Source organism: Molossus molossus, unplaced genomic scaffold (genome assembly GCF_014108415.1).
Source record: "Molossus molossus isolate mMolMol1 unplaced genomic scaffold, mMolMol1.p scaffold_m16_p_20, whole genome shotgun sequence".
Classification (NCBI taxonomy): Eukaryota; Metazoa; Chordata; class Mammalia; order Chiroptera; family Molossidae; genus Molossus; species Molossus molossus.
The window spans coordinates 35307445-35324414 of record NW_023425356.1 but is presented as its reverse complement, the minus strand read 5'-3'; the positions used below and the strand labels follow the sequence as shown (position 1 = coordinate 35324414).

Genomic DNA, 16970 nt, shown 5'->3' with positions numbered 1-16970 from the left:
TTGACCCCTTCCTGATGCGCTGTGGCCTTTTAAGGCTCCTCTGAATTCCCCAGGAGGCGGGGATTTTCCACGGTCTTTGTTTTCCTTGGGGAAGTGGAGGACCTGGTGCTTTCCAGGGTCCTGGATGTTTGCGTTTTCTCACCTTCCAACCTGGTGCCAGGTCTGGGGCTGTCACCGCAGCTACAAGCCCTGATCTTTGTGTCCTCCGCTTGCTCGTCTGTCCAGGGTGGTCTAGGACACAGAGGAAGCTGACCCCTATGAGCCTTGAGAAATGCCCAGGAGAATGCCTGACACAAACACCAGCGCCCTTCCCAGCCTCCGAATCCTGGTCTGGAATGACTCCCAGTATTTACCTGGTGCTTCCCTCCACCCCAAGGCACCCACAGGCAGGCGGGCACTGCCAGGCTTGCGGTGAGCCTCTGGGCCGACCCACTTGCCCAGTCCTGTCCTGGGGCGGTGAGGGAGCCGTGAGGCGGATGGGCGTGCCAGCTGCCAGATTCCTGAGACCCGCCCTGCAGTGGGCTACGCCCAGCGGGAGTCTCCAGAGGTGAGGCCCTTGTTTAAAAGCTGGGAGCCAGGAGCAGAGACCCCCACCTTCAAGGGTGCTCTCAGAGGTAGTCTGGAGAAAGCAGAGGCAGCAGGGACCCAGGTATGTTACCTGCCGTAGCCTGCGCGGTGGGGGGCGGGGAGCAGGGCTGAGCTCTGGGCGTCTGGGGCCTGGCTGCAGGGCTGATTTTTCCTCTTCCTGTGAGCTCACCTGAATGAGCCACCTGCAAAGGCTGGATGGAATGCCTGCCCCTGTTAGAATTGCCTTTTCACATCTGATAAGGTCTGGGGAGAGCAAGCTGAGCTCGGGACTGAGCACAAAGAGCAGCGGGAAGGGTGGGCTCTCGGGCGAGCTCTTCCGAGGTGCTCAGAATGCCTGTCTGGGAGTGAGTGGGCAGACGTGGCCCTGGAGGCAAACCAGACATGGGCCTTCCTCTTGGGCCGTGCTTAGCTGTGTGACCTCAGGCCACCTGTCTCCTCTGGGTCCCTGACACTTCTGGGAACTGATTGGAAGGAACAGTTTCAAAGCATGAGCATGCATAATTTAAAGATGCCAGGAGAGCCCCAGTTCCGTCTTGGCCCTGCCTTGCCAACCCCCACCCCCGACCCCAGCCAGAGGAGCTGTGGCTATTGCAGGAGCAGAGCAAGCTTCCGTCCCAGGCAGTGCTGGGCATGCACGAGCAGGGCAGGCATGCCTGCCTCTCGGACCCTTCCAGCATCCTTCCCTAGTCTCCTGCAGAATCCCTGCTCCGTGGCCTCCCAGCCCCACCCCTCCCGCACAGCCCCAGCCCATCATCAGAGACCTTTGAGTTGCTTCCAGTTCAGATAAAATCCTCACTCACTTGTTAAAGATGACTAGGCCTCCATCACATCCCAGCTACCTGCTTAGGTCAGAGGGGTGGCCACCACAGCCTTACCCTCGAGGTGCCCCTCGGTAGTATCGGAGGCTGTGCGGATGGAAGGAGAGGGCTCGCCTCCCGACGTTCAGCCCACTTACCCGTGGGCCAGGCCGGGCCCTGAGAAAGGCCCCTCCTGGTTCTCGGGCAGTGGCCAGGCCTCCGGCCGCTCTGCGGCTCCTCTCACTCGGCTCCGCGTTTCCTGCTCCCGTGTCATCCTGTGACTTCGGGCAGGGCTGGAGCATCCTCCTCCCTGCCGCTGCAGAGGAGGAAGCTGAAGTCTGGGAGGGAATACATTTTCCCAGGACACCCTGTGAGTCACACGCCACCTGGGACAGTCGTCCAGGGCTCTGGCGTTTTCCAGGCTTTTAGCTCCAAATGCACCTGCTGCTCAGAATTGTCCAAGGTCAAGACCCCAGGTGAAGACTCCTGACAAATCGAGAGTCCAGAAACAGAAAAGGATGCCCTAGCAGTTTATACTGTTTTACCCAGACTGCTTTGCTTTGGCCCAGGTGAGGTCCTCTCTGGGGATCGCCCCATTGACTGAAGATGAGGCCTGTCCTTCTGCTGTGTTTTGGTAAGTATCCCTTCCCATCCATCCAGGACCTGCCATACAGCAGGGAGGTGACAGCTATGGGTAGGAAGACAATTAACCAAAACGTGAGCCTTGCCTGTCACCCTTTAGTCCTAGGGTTTGGAAAGCTTGTCTACCGGGGACACCCTTGAGGTTTCTCTGCTCCTTTAGGCCTTCGGGGAAGACGATTTTCTGCCTGTCTTGAGGAGCTCCCCAGTGTCCTCCTAGTCCTACCTGAGGGCACTTTGTGGTTCGCCAAGTGCCCTGCACAGTTTATAGCTTGGTCCCAGCCATCATAGCCTGAGACCTTGATTTTCCAGTGAGTTGTAGCGGGGCACTCACAAAACGAGGGCCAACTTTGCAAATAACGGAGCAGAGAGAATGCAGGTGTCTCCCAATGTGCCACAAGTGGCCCGCAGCCAGCCCTCCTCTGGGCTGTTGACAGAGACCACGCTGCCCAGGAGGAGAGCTGTGGACTGTGTCCTGGTGGCCAAGGGCATGCCTGAAGCTTGACTTGGAAATCCGCCTATAGAAGCCACATTTCGGAGTCTTCCATGGATGTGGGTTGCCAGTGTTTTTCCTCCTTTTTTCTTTTTCAAGTTGGGGATTACAGAACATGAAATCAGCGTTTTTACGTAATAGCCTCAGGATTGCAGTAATTACCTTCCCCGGCGAGTGTGAGCAGGAGGGAAGGAGAGGGTCTAGTCTTGTCGACGTCTGCTTCCCCGAGGGGTGCTGGGGTGGCCGTCTAGACCCTCTTCTCTCCAGGCTGAGTCCCAGCACACTTGTGATTTCAGTCTTGCCCAGCTTCCTGTATGCCCAGCAAGCCTGCTCCCGGGGAGCCTGCTATCCACCTGCTGGGGACCTGCTCATTGGGAGGACCCGGTATCTCCGCGCTTCATCCACCTGTGGACTGACCAGGCCTGAGACCTACTGCACCCAGTATGGCCAGGTAGGCCCTAGCTCCGCGGCCTCCAGGGCTGGAGGAAGGCAAGGTGGGTGAGCCTGCACTGGTATAGGCCCAGCCCCTGGTGATGTGGGAAATGCAAGAAAAGTATAAGGCTGAGCAAGAGAAAATGTACTCAGAAGTAGCTGAGTAGCTTTTGTCTCTCTTCTCCATAAAACTGGAGTCTTTCCCCAGCCCTTGAGCATGAGCAGGACACACTTAAGTCTTGGTGGTAGGCAGCCACGTGAATATTGACCCTTTATATGTAGAGTCTGATGTGCCATCTTTGGTGGACAGAGTCAAGGCCTGTGGAGCAGAGGTGCTGAGGTGTGTGCTCCACCTGTGTCTTGCCAGGGGGTGAACTGAGGGGCGCCATGACCATTCTGTTACCATCATCTCTTTGGCCAGCACTTGGCTGTGGACAGAGCCAGCAGGAGAATGCATGATTGTAGGCGGGAGTTGACCTTTTATGCTTTGCAATGATCATGCGTGAAGATTCAACCCTCTTACCTCTCAGCCTCCTTGGTTTTATCACCCCAGGCAAAGTGGGAAGCATTCAAACTGTTGTTAAAGGACATAGATCAGTGAAGTAAATGAGGAAGCGACTTGAGGACTTGAGGTTAGCAAGAAGGTGCAGGGTCTCCACTGAGCGAATCCAGGAACTCCAACACTGAGTACATCCACTGATCTGTTCAAAGAGCAGATGTGATTTTTCTTCTAGATTTTTTTCTATATCGCCTCTGGAGCTTTTCTGTAGGAACTTCAACAAGGCTGGGCTCTTCCTCTGCTCCTCGTGTTCACCAAGGTTGAAACCATTCAGTGTTTTCTTGTTTCCCAGCTGTTATCTCATTGGACCAGTTTTCTGCCCTCAAAATACAGGTTTGGATGAAGGAAAGAGCGAGGGTGTGGTTTGCCTTGAGTCTCTGCCACCTTTGGGGTAAAAGAAAAAAGAGACAGAAGAGCAAGGGAATGAGAGAGGTTGATTGCCTCCAAGGAGACTTGGCGTATCTGTGGCTTCCTCTTTCTATAATGTCTTTGTCCTCGGGACCATGGTGATCTGATAGTGCCTCTGGACCTCACTGTCCTTCCAGTGCTCAGTGTTCTCTCGGCACCTTTGAATCCCAGATGGCACTGGGCTGTCCTTCGGAGGTACTGAGCAGAGGTGGCTGTGGTTTCTGCACCTCACCCACTTGGATATGGGAAAATGGCGTTTGACAGTGTTGGGTAAGATGGCCAGCATCAGGCCAGCCCTCCGTGTGGGTTAGATTATTCCACAGGCACTGCGGACCTGGCAGTGTTGAGCTTTCTGGGCAACAGAATGGCTTTGGCTGTCCCTTCCCACATACTCTCAGAATCCTGTGCCACCGGGCCATGTCTACAACTTTCAGAGGGACCTCTGGCTCCCCTCCTTGAGCTGACCCGCCTTCTGGGAGAAGAAGCAAGGAGAGATCAGAGGCCCCCTGTCTGGGTAGCCCCTCTCCCTCTAGGCCTGGCTTTGGGCTTTACCCTGGCCTGCCCTCTGCGTCTCTTGGTTGCCCCAGGGAGCCAACTGCCTTCCATGCTTTTATTTAAGTTGCCCCTTGAGAGCAAAACAGAGTGCTTGCAAAAGAGAAGTCTAGACTCTTGCAACCCTGGGGATGGATACATCTCAGCTATTTTGCTGCTATGAAAGTTGAGAAGCATTGACTCTTTCTCCTTTTTCTATAGGGGAGCAAGTCCATGAACCCTCTTGGAGCGAGTAGAGGATAGGGCATCTTGAGTGCAGGGTGTCACCCCGGCCTGCCACTTGTTTGTGACGTGATCAGATATTACCCCTCTCGCAGTCCCAATTTTCTCTTCTGTGAGTGAGTGTTAGATGAGATGGTCTTTAGGGTCACCCCTTGCTCCAACTTTCTTTGGGAATGAGCTGACTTCTGAGGACCAGCTTCTCTCCCCCTACCCACCTCCCTGTCTTGTCTGATTTCACTTTGCTTCTCCTTTACTTGCCTAACCTGCTAGAGGTCATGGTTGCCAGCAGGGAACCCAAACACTAGAGGCACAGACACTCCCTCCACACAGAGGTGCCCTGAGCCCTCGCTGGGTGTAAGCGGTGACTGGGTGATGACAATTAGGAATCCAGATTTAACTGTGCTGCGTTCCAATATCGGTGTTTTAAAGTTTATTTTATTGTTAAACATTATGGCAGCTGTAATTTATTAAGCACATATTATTCATCCCAGGCATCCTACTAAGAGTTTTAATAAACTTTTGCAATTGATTTTTTTCCCTTTGTTAATTTTTAGAGAGAGAGGAAGGGAGAGGGAGAGAGTCAGAAACATCGATGAGAGAGAACATCAATTGGCTGCCCGTTGCATGCCCCGCACTGGGGACTGGGCCCACAACCTGGGCATGTGCCCTGACCAGGAATCAAACGAGTGACCTCTTGGTGCATAGATTGATGCTCAACTAGTGAGCACACTGGCCAGGCTCAGTTGATTTTTCACAATACGCCATGAGGTGGCTCTTGTTATCCTCTCGAGCTACTGGGAGAGTGTGTACTGGGACCTTAAACTTCTGATGGAAACACATGGGTGTTGAGTTTTCTGAGCAGTAAGAGTGGGGGTGTACTGGCCAGCCCCAGCTGGAAAGCAGGGTGGCATGATACAGAGCGGCATTGCTGGTGCCTCCCCCTCCCCCCCTCCCCTCGGTCCTCTCCACCAGCCCCCACTCCCATATATACACCTTCCTGAAGTCAAAGCCTCTGATTAGCGCCTCTGTTCTATTTCCATACAGGGGTGACATTTCGAGCCCTGAGCTCAGTACAAGGTCACCCAGCACCTGCTGCTGCCCCTGGCCTGGCACAGTTGCAAGTGCCATGGGGATCTGTGACCTTGGACATTCCTGCAATGCTCACTTCCCACCCCTCAGCCACAGGCGTGGAACAGGAGTGCGGAGCCATTGGGATCCCTTCCAGTTCCAAGCTTGTCTGTTCCAGCTCCCAGTCTCGGAGTGTGTCTCCTCTTTTGTGGGCCAGCTTAGCCTGTTGACGTGTTACCTCCTCTGCCCAATTTTATCTCAGTGGCTAAATCCTACTGGTCTCGAGGGCTAGCTTTGGCGGGCTTGGGGTCCATATTGCAGTCCTTCCAGTGGACCTAGAACGTGGCCAGCTCTGCCCTGTGGCACTTCTTCCCACCCTCTCCGAGGCTGCCCACCTGATACCCACAGCTGCCCGCGCTTGGGCCAGGCAGCCTTTTACCTGCATGGCCTGAGGCTGCAGTACCACCCCCGTGTTCTCTTTCCTCCAGCTTCTAGATAACCTCCTGTGCACCATTGTCCCGTAAGGCTCAAGCATGAATGAAAATGTCTGTGACATGTCCCTGCTCGGTTCTCTTCCGAACTTCCCCTGACCCTAAGTTCCTCATTTGAGAAAGGGGTGTAATGACAGTGTCACTTCAATAAGTCTGTGAGGACCAGAGAAAAGAATGAGCCACGTGACCACCGGTGTGGTGTTGGGAAGACGCTAAATGTTTCCTCCCCTTTCCCTCCCACTTCCTGGACCAGGGTCTGCACGCGGAGACCACCTCATCCGTGACTCGTACTCCTGAGCACTTCTCTGGTCAGGATGCACACTCACGTGCTCATTGAAATCAGCCCATCCTTGGGCCATCCCACTGCCTCCCAGGTGACGGCTGCCAATCTGATTTGCAGTGGGCATGAGAGAGTCTGGAGGCAGTCATGCTTAGCGAAGCCATCTGACCGGGGTTGAAGACGGGTTCTGGTCCTGGCTCTGACACTTAGAATGCAGTGTGACCTTACAAAGGCTCCAGCATATCTCTAGACCACCATCTCCCCATTAGTGAGGTGAAGAGCTGGGTGAGTCAACCTTTACACCTGTGCAGCTCTACTACCTCCCCCAGCTTCTTGGAGTTGGCTGGGCTGTGTGTGACCTCGAGGGTGAGCACTGGCAGACCTGAGCCGTGCCCTCTGGTCATCTGTGGGCTGAGGCATGCTCCCTAGGTACCAGTGGGCTTCGCCTGGATGCTTTCCAGCCTATTTCTGCTCCTGACAGTGTCTCCTCCAATGTTGTGTCTGCTCCCCCAAATGCTTTACTTATCCCCCACTCCCTCCCTCGGTGGGGAGAACTTAATTACCCAGCTGCCTTAATAACAGTCGTACACAGTGCCTTCCTCAGGTTAATTAGCTGTGTAAACTGAGCAGCTGTCATTTTTATCTCTTGGAAACAAGCTGAGGAGCAGTAGCGAGCTGACGTCCTCTCCTCTGCAACACACACACCCACACTTATGTTCACACACCCCAACAACCCGCCCCTGCGTTCACGCACTGCCTTCCTTCAAAGGTTGCCTGCCTTCCTGACCTTTGGCATGGCTACTGTGCAGGCAGAGGGCACGTTCATGGGGGAGGTCCTCCCCCTCCGCGCTCAGAGGACTTGGAGACTGTCTCTGACCGAAATATCTGCTCTCCTGTTTCCCAGAAGCTCTCAGCAGATCTGAAAGTCTAAGTTCTTACCTTTGAGGAGTGACTCTTTTGGATGGAGCGTTGTTGAGGTCCTCGTTTCAAATGCAAACGCCCTTGGGAAAGGCACCATATTAACCTATTATCAGCCGTTCCTATCTCAGCCAGGGTTTGCTTATGAGAAAATTAACTGTGGCTTTTGCAAAGGGCCCCAAGAGAGTAAGACCCAGGACAAGTAAGTTTGGAGGCAACAGAAGACAACGGAAAGGGACGCTGAGCAAAGAGGTGCCCTCAGAGGGAAGTAAAACGTGGGTTGGTGGGATGTGAGCCTTGGGTCCTGGCTATTGTGAGCTGAGAGTGTGGCTCTTGGAGCTAAAAGGAGAGATGAGAGGGAAAAGGTGTGACTGGAAGGCTTGGGCATGAACTTTGGTGGCCTCACAGGTTCGCTGGCCTGACCTTTCACCTCATTGCTCCAGAGGTCCGGGTCACTAGAAGTTTCTAGGCAATTTCTTGCAGCCCTATCTTGTTTTCTTGTCCTCAGGGACTGTAGGAACCGCCGTCACTGGTAGAGGCTGCAGAGATCCAGGCACACACACTAACTCTCTGCACCCAGGTCTAGGGGGCACCTCTTTCTGCAGAGGTCTGGGCTGGGGTTGAGGCTGCCCTTCCCAGGACAGAAGAGGAAGAACATCTTGATGACCAATTTCAGTCCCTGCAATTTTCTATGGCTGCCAAGTGACCACTGTGTCCCTTGAGTCAGAACAGGACGAGGAGGTTTGGAGGCAGATAGCTTGGGGCAGAAATCCCTGTGTCCTCTCTTCTAGCTCTATGGACTTGGCCATTTCTTAGCTTCTCTGAGACGCTTTCCTAACCTGTACAATGAGGGTACCCACCACGCGATGTAACATACCTACCTCGGAGGTTTGGAAGGATGGCATGAGGTAACACCTGTACGGTGGTCAGGAGAAAGCCTGGTGCAGGGCAGTTTCTGGATGTGGGGTATCATCATCTCAGTAAGAGCTTCAGCAAGCGACTTAGTTTGGATAGAAATAAGGAGGGAGTAGAATTAAATGTACCTCATAGCACTGGGGTGCTCCTCCCACCCAGCACCCCAGCAGACCCTGACTTTTGACCTTTCTTGGCAACATCCTTTAACCTAGAAATGGTGAGGCTTGTGGATCCCAGTGAGGTCTAATGGAGGCCTTGCTGACCAAAGACTTTCGGGGCCCTTTCTTGTCCTATTCACTTTGCTAGAAAGAGTGCTTCTCCAGTGTGGGGTCTGGCCAATGGCTTGTATTTCTCTTGCTTCCTTTGCATTCTTGTTTGGAGTGTCTGACTTCTGAGCTGTAAGCGGATGGAGTAGGGGAGAATTCGATAGAATGTGAGAGCAAGAAGGAACTTCGTTATCTCATCCCACCCCTGAATTTAACCAATGAAGAAGTTGAAAGGGAATGTTGTTGTTTTTTTGCAGAGAGCTGGATTTTTGTGTGTATGTGTGTGTGGGTGTGTGGGTGTGTGTGCGCGCGCTTTCTTTTGGCCCTGTCTGCCAGCCATGACCCTGACTGTAGCTCCTTATATAGGCACAGGTGGCCTCTGGCTTGCTCGTGGGAGGAGCTGGGCCATGTCTAACCAGAGCCTGTTTTTCTGTTTCTCCCCAGAAGAGCTGTGTTCTGCAAAGACACAGAGCTTGGCTTTGCGTTGCTTTCCTTTTCCCACCTCTTCCCACGGTGATTCCGCCTCCTGCAGGCTCCTGCTCTCTCCTTCGCCCTCCCTGAGCTCCCTGGGAGGGTTTGTCGCCTGGCCAGATTGCGCTGAGCCTCTAGAAGGCTCCTGGATAAGGGAAAAGGCTCAGCCTTTCCAGATGGAGAGCAAGCAGGAGCCAGATTGGCTGGAGGCCTGACAGGCAGGATTGATAATAATGCTATGTCTCTGAGGTCGCGCAGCCAGGGGGATGCTGGCCAAGTGACCCCGGAGAGGGCGCAGCTGCAGCTGAGAGCCTCCATCACCGGGAGGGACAGAGGCACGTCCACACCAGGGAAGGAGCCTCACCTTGAGAATCCCCCCCCCCCACACACACACATTTATATACACACTACAGAGAGGCATAAAAGAACAAAATAGGAAGGGAAACTGAGGCCCCAGGGGAAAGAAGAACTTAGCAGCTTGTTCCATGTGGGCTTCTGCCACAAGCTGTTCTATTTCAGGTCACCCTCCCCCCGCTGGTTGACGAGCTGAGCTACTTAAAATACCTGTCCCAAGCCTGCTGGCATAGCCTGTCTCTAAGGACTGAGATAAATCCCTCCCTTAGCCATGTTACCATGATAAGCAGCACATAGTTGTAAGTGTACGAGGCCTCCGACCCCTCCATCAGGCCTGCGCACGTGGAAGGAAGGTGGAGAAGGTGTGGGTACCCCAGACTGTGAGGCCTGAGAGAGGGGGCAGGGTGATGAGCCCGTACTGAGCACCTGGGACAATTTTAGTCTGCTTTATTTTACAATAATGGCTATCTTCCTGAGTATAAAAGTTAATGTATAGCCAAAGTATGAAAGTGTTAAATTATTAAAATGTCACCAAGATGTGGGAAAAGGGACCTACGATCCCATTTCCCAGAGATGTTCGGTGAAACTGCACGCAGTGGCCATTTTTGTAGCTCAAAACTGCTGAATAGCAGCAATTTTATAATATTGATGTATTTCCTTCCAAGCACGTTTCTATTCCTTTAAAATATATGCATTTGGCCCTGGCCAGTTTGGCTCAGCGGTTAGAGCGTCGGCCTACGGTCCGCAGAGACCCGGGTTCGGTTCCCGCTAAGGGCACGTACTTCGGTTGCAGTTTGTCCCCGGCCCTGGTTGGTCGTGCGGGTGGCAGCCACTCGATGTGTCCCTTCACATCGATGTTTCTCTCTCTCTCCCTTCCTCTCGCTCCCTCCCACTCTATCTGTACAAAAAATGGAAAAATGTCCTCGGGTGAGGATAAAAAAAAAAAAAAAAAATATATATATATGCATTTGAGATCATGATGTACATACAAGTTGATGCCCAACTTAAAAAAAATAAAACATTATAAGTAAGTGTTTCCCCCCTATTTCTCGAAGCCGTATTTTTAATAGCTGCATAATAGCCCATCATTTGGGAACATCAAGGGCATTTCCGAAGTCCAGGCTGAGCTGTTCTAGCTCCGGTGGCCCATGGCCCAAGGAAAGGAGGAGCCTTGTTTCTGCTGCTCTCGTGGCCGGGGAACAGGCTGGGATCCGCTCCCAGCAGGGCTGGGGACAGAGCTCTGGGGACAGGCCACCGGAAGACGGCTGGCCCTTGGCTGTCTGTGGACGTGTGCTGAGCACAGACAGAGGGTGAGAGTAGGAACGTTTGCCCCTGGGAGGCTGGGAAAGTGAGGAGAAGGGCACACTCTCTGCCAGGGACCGAATTAGGGTTCTGGAGGGCAGTCAGATTCCAGCAAGAGGCTCCTCTTGCCCAGAAAGGATTATTTCAGGAGCTCGTGTTTATTTCAGTCCCCGACAAATCTGCAGTCTCTGTGTTAACTGAGCTGGGTCAACCTGAGAAGCCAGCTTTCGTCCTAAGGTGCTGTCTCTGCCGGAGCCCCCCCCACGGTCAGCTTCAGGGTCAGAGAAGGCCTTCGGGTGAGACAGAAATTGTCCCCTGGACCACGCTTCCCGTGATGTCTGCACCCAGCTGGTTTCTGGTGGAAATGAGAGATGACAGAGAGAGGGAATGGAAGGTCCCCCTCTGGTTCTGGTGCCGACGCTGCCTGTCAGTCAGTAGGAAAGTCACATAACCTCTTTGAGCCTTAGCATTCTCCTGCGTAAAATGGGACCATACTACCTGCCCCAGAGGGTTGTTGTGAGACTTCAATCAGTCATTGTATTGAGACCCCCATCCAGTACCTGGCACGTGGCAGGCGCTCCATCACTTACTATGGATGTCTCATTACCTCCTCCCCCTCCCCCACGCCTCCTGAGTGCAGGAAGGAAGTGTCTAGTACTAATCATAACGAAAATGTTGGCACTCTGGAGCATGTACTGTTTACTCAGCAAGTATTTAGTGCGGACCTACTATGTGCCAGGTACTTCCCTAAGCACTGGGACTACGGTGGTAAAGGAAAGTATGTTCTGCCTCCGTGGAGTATCCATCCATTCTAGCAGGGGAGGAAGACAGTAAATAAATATGATGCAAATACATAGACGATAAATGCGCAGTAGGTCAAGCGGAGGTGTGTCCTATGAAGGAAAAGGTGGCGGGACAAGGAACGGACAGGGCCAGGGGGCCGGGGCAGTGGGTGCTGTTCTATGCAGGGCACACGTGCCAGCCATTATTGGGACATGAAACGTCCACAAGTTATTGTTTAGAAAAGCCCTTTTGGACATGATGAGGACAGCTCCAAGCCTCGGGACGGTGATAATTCTCTTGCTTTGCAGATCGGAGGTGAGAGCTAGAAAGGGGTGGGAGGCAGAGGCTCGGAGGGCCGGACACTTGGCCCGCTGTGCGTTCCCTGTGCCAAGCTGTCAGCCGCGCAGAGGAGCGACGGTGTTGGGCAAGGAACTTTTATAGCTAAGTCACGGCTTGGCATGGTCATTAACTTGATCCCTGTGGACCGAGCTGTCGGGTTAGTCAGTTTAGCAGGCCTCACCTCGTTAGCTCGCTTTACAATAGACACGGCCCAGCTCCCTCCCACGAGCCAGCCCGAGGCTGGGGGCCGGGGGGTCAGCAGCGGGAGGCCGCAGAGGAGGAGGCTTGAGAGAGAACAGGGGCATGGGGAGTGCGGAGGTGCCGTTGTTTCTACCCAGAAGGAGCAGCAGGTCAGGGTGGTCCTGGTCCACGCCTTGCATCTACTTGTGGGTAACTTCAGAGTCCTCTGAAGTGTTCCTGACTCCGGGCACAAGGTTTGGGACCGTGGTTACTCAGAGAGAACAATTTTATGTGTGTTGAAGGGGCAGCTGGGACCAGGTTGTGCTCTCTCTGTGGGGGAGAGGGGTGTGTGCACACGCGTGTGCACACACATGCACACAAACAGAAAGGACAAGGACCACGCTCTCTGGCCATGTTCTCTTTCTTGGTGATCTCGGCCCTCCTGCAGCACCCATGAGTTCAGTTCTGTCTCTTGTCTCTGCACACGGGCAGGCCAGGGAAGGTGTGGTTTGGGGGCCCTCCCGGTGCGGCTGTTTCCTTCTTGGCTGCCCGCTGGCCCAGATCTTCACGGGGAAGAGCCCTCTCCTCAGCCCCAGGGCTGCGTGCGTTCCTGGCTCGGGACTGCCCCCCTGTTTGCTTGGGGACCCCAGGAGTCTCTCCTGTGGGTAGGAAATGCCACACCTGGGAAGGAGCCTGGAGTCCCGGACATCAGTGTTGGAAAGTCCTGGAGACGATCAAAACGTTGGCAGAATGTTGGCTCCCTGATGACAGGCTCTTTGTCTTGTTCACTATTATCCCTCCAGAGGCCAGAACAGGCCTGACACACAGTCCACGCTGACACGTAAGTGTCTGTCGAATGACTTAATGACTTCCAACCTCCACTCCACCTACAGAGGAGGAAACTAAGCTCAGAAAGGGAGATAACAGAGCTAGTACTGAAACCACCCAATTCTCTTGTTCCTCCTCTCCTCTGTCCTCCGAACACAGTTCTCCCCAGGCTGACAGGATTACTGAGATGAGATAGAGAACTGTAGCCGCATTTAGTACATACTAGATGCTAAATTAATGTGTGTTTTCTTGGCACCGTCTATAAGTTTGTCTTCGAGGCAATGTCACGTACCCGACTTTCCACCCCCTCATACCTCCTTCTCAACCCTAACATCTATTGACTGTTCTCTTAGCTATGTCTTAGGATGGACGCAAAGGAATCAAATGGAAAGATGACCAATATCCTTGTTTTAAGAGGTTAATCCTTTCAAGTGTATTCATGAAATCGCTGGGTCCCTGTGGGGAGGATTTCCACGGAGGGAGTGTTCTGGGCTCTCAGGATACCAGGGGAGAACTCTCTCTGGACCCCATCCCTGAGTCCGCTGTCTCCCTGTCCCCACAGTGGCAGATGAAATGCTGCAAGTGTGACTCCCGATTGCCTCACAATTACAACAGTCACCGAGTGGAGAATGTGGTTTCGTCTTCAGGCCCCGTGCGCTGGTGGCAGTCACAGAACGGTAAAGGCCGCCACCTGTAGGGGACCAAGCTTGAGGAGGGCCCACGGGGGTGTGGCTGGAGGGTGCCTGGGGACTCTTGGGGTTTGGAGCTTGGGATGTGATGATGGACAAGCAGACCTTCTGTCTCCAGGTTTGAGGTCTTCCAGGTGTTATAGGTATTTCACCCCACGTACCCACAATGGGCTTGTGGAAGGAACTGAGGTTTGGGAACAGGTCTGTGTTGAATAGACAAGTTGAAATCCCTTGAAGGTATCAGGGGCATCAAGTCATGGTGGGCAGGAAGTGTGGCCCAAAGCAGATGGGATCTCGAATAGAGGGTCTAAGTAGAAACATGCTGGTCCTTCCCTCCCGAGAGGGTAATCGGAGAATCAAGGGTAGAGAGTGACTCCCTGGAGCTGGTGTGGCCCAGCACCCTCTTCAGGCTGGGAAGGTGGGCATTCTCTGGTCTAAACTTTCTCCTGTTTGTCCTTCCAGATGTGAACCCCGTCTCTCTGCAGCTGGACCTGGACAGGAGATTCCTGCTTCGAGACATCATGATGGATTTTAAGGTGTGCTTCCTGGAGATGGCAAGGGGTGGGCGAGGGGACCCCTGGAGATGTGAGCTGGCTCATGGGGAGCACAGAGTTCTCCGTGGTGGGCCTCCCTTCACTGGGCTGGACGACACCCACCCCGAGCCTGCATCCTGGTGACAGCAGAGGCCCCACTCCGGCGAGAACAGTGCAACTCCGGGCTCCCTGTCTTTGCCATGCAGAGGTTAATATCCACGTCCTCTCTGCCTCCCCATCCTCAGCACATCTAACTGACTCAGTCCTACTGGGCCTGTCACGTGTACGTTGTGTCACGTGTACTTGGTACGCTTTGTTTTAGTAAGTCTGCTGATGGGACTGGGTTCAGCAGCCGGGAGCGGCCCCGCGCATGCGCGTGCAGGCGGGCTTTCGGCCGCCTCTGGTCAGCCACTGCTCGCTGATGCTCTCGCTTCTCAGTGCTTTCGACTCTGCTTCGACTGGCCTTCCGAGACGCCCCTTCGCGGGAGCGTCTGCATTCATGTGTGAAAGATTATTTGTTTGTTTCAGAGAAGATGCGATTATCTATTTCTGCAGGAACAGTCCAATATTTAAGGATCAAGCTTGCGTTAAGATTAGATGATCAGGCCCTGGCCGGTTTGGCTCAGCGGTTAGAGCGTGGGCCTGCGGTCCAGAGAGACCCGGGTTCGGTTCCCACTACGGTCACGTACCTCGGTTGCAGTTTGTCCTCGGCCCTAGTTGGGGTCGAGTGGGTGGCAACCACTCGGTGTGTGTCTCTCACTTAGATGTTTCTCTCTCTCTCTCTTCCTCTCTCTCCGTCCCACTCTAAAAAAAAAGATGAGATGATCAGGAAGGGCAATACCATGTTCAGGAGTGAAAATGAGCTGTGGATAAAAAACAATAGAATTAGATTTCTTGTGTTACTGAGGACATTCTCTCTAAGAACCTCACCCCAAGAAAAGGTCAAACGTGTTTTGAGAAATGCCAGGCTCACTGAGCAAATGCCCAGTCTCTAAGGTGACAGCTTTGAAGGGTAACATTCATGTGGATGGCTACTGTTAGTTTCAATGTATCATTACTCACCTACTCATGCCCATTCTTGCTACAGACATAGAGGATACTATTATATGTTAGGTTTGGAGCCAATGTCAGGCGTAAAAGATGAATAAAGCTAAGTCACGATCCTCGCGTTGCCTCAGTACGTGCAGGGAAGACAAAAACCAGTCGTGAGAGAATGCCAAGTGATGTCGCGAAGGAGAGGTTCTGGGGATCATCTAGCTTGTTATGTGTTTTGGGGAGGTATCAGAGAATGCACCCAGGGGAAGATAACCCTTCCTAGACCAGTAGTAGCCAGAGGTGGGGCTAAGTTCATTCCAGGCAAAGGGAACAGTCAAGTGCAAAGACCAGGACACAAGAGGCAAGAAGGTAGGTCACTGGGGAGGGGGCAGGGGAGTGGACGTAGGGTCTGGAGGGGAAATGTGTGTTGGTGGTGAGAGATGGGGGCGTGGAAGGCTGCACACTGGTGAGAGATGAGTTTACAGATATAAACGGGGAGGGGGAAGCAGACTACATTCCGCCCCGTCATTCCGCAAACGTGATCTAAGCAACGACTGTGTGCTGGACGCTGGTGGTACAACGGCAACGAGACCGGCAGAGGGGTCTGTGGTGTACAGTGGTGGTTCTTGACCCGGGGATGTTGGGCAGCTTCTGGATTCATTCTTGGTTGTCATGACGAGGGGCCATGATACTGACATCTAGTGAGTAGAGGCCAGGGATGCTGGGGCAGCGGCCACCAGCACATCCCAGGAGCCTGATTTCGTGACTGTGTCCCCAAGGTGCCTCCCCTTCCTTCAGGCCCTCGGCCTCACCTTGTCTGTGTCTCCGCAGGGGCCCATGCCCGCTGGGATGCTGATCGAGCGCTCCTCAGACTTCGGTAAGACCTGGCACGTGTACCAGTACCTGGCCGCCGACTGCACGACTGCCTTCCCCCGTGTGCGCCAGGGCCAGCCCCAGAGCTGGCAGGACGCTCGGTGCCATTCTCTGCCCCAGAGGCCTAACGCGCACCTGGATGGGGGCAAGGTGAGCAGGGGGGCCCTGGAAAGGCAGCCGCGGAGGTCTCTGACACCGCGTCTCTCTCGCCTGCACCCAGACCCTTGAGGGGAGATGAGAACACCCTAGAGCAGTGTTCCCCAAGCTTTCCTGAGCTCTCCGACCTCTTCGCCCCCCGGGAAGGGCACCTCAGAAACAGGGCCCCACGCTGCTCCCTGCCGTGGCCTCCTGCCCCAGGGCTCACGGCTTGCGGGCGCCAGGGCCACGTAGACAAGTGACCAGTTACGCAGACGTAAGCGAATCTCTGCTTTCACCGTGGTAGGCTTTAACACGAGAATGTTGGTTTACACTGTTCATCTGGCCCCATCCTTCCCTTGAGGAGATCCAGGTATCAGCCACAGCTCCAGGTCCCCTACACTTAGCCCCTGAGCTGGAGACGAGGACCCGCCTCTGGAGACAAGTCAGAACGCCTCTCCCCGAATCCTCCCGCCCGGGTCAGCTGTCATTGCTTTCATCGTTGCTTCCCCCCACCGCTGGCCCAGGCTCAGGGGCGCCTCCCAGCTGCACTGGGCAGCACGGCGTGCTTCGGGGGTCACCGTCCCCGTGACACTGCCCCTTGGTCATAATCATCCAGATCCACGAGGACCACCTTCTCCAGACCCCAGATCAAAAGACAGGAATTTTCTTCTGATCTGTGGAGGGTTGATGGGCAAACTCTTCTTGGGAGATGAGATAAAGTCACATCCAATAAATTATTTTTATTAGAAAGAAAAGGTATAGTTGAAATTGGGGTCTAGAGGGGGGTAGTCACTGCATCCATGCCTCCCTGGGCTCT

The 16970-nt window shown here is 53.9% G+C and overlaps 1 protein-coding gene across 2 annotated transcripts in view; it reads left to right on the top strand.

Moving 5' to 3' along the window:
* The window catches only part of LAMB3 (laminin subunit beta 3), a 40253-nt gene that overhangs the window by 5157 nt on the left and 18126 nt on the right, over positions 1-16970 (top strand). Inside the window, exons 1-6 of one of the 2 annotated variants that reach the window (XM_036272653.1) lie at positions 608-649; positions 1955-2019; positions 2814-2968; positions 13448-13562; positions 14037-14110; positions 15974-16165. In XM_036272653.1, coding sequence (XP_036128546.1) covers positions 1992-2019; positions 2814-2968; positions 13448-13562; positions 14037-14110; positions 15974-16165 — 564 coding nt within the window. In that variant the 5' untranslated portion in view covers positions 608-649; positions 1955-1991. Of the gene's footprint in view, positions 1-607; positions 650-1954; positions 2020-2813; positions 2969-13447; positions 13563-14036; positions 14111-15973; positions 16166-16970 lie in introns of those variants that run through there. The other variant, XM_036272654.1, reaches the window with a different exon arrangement.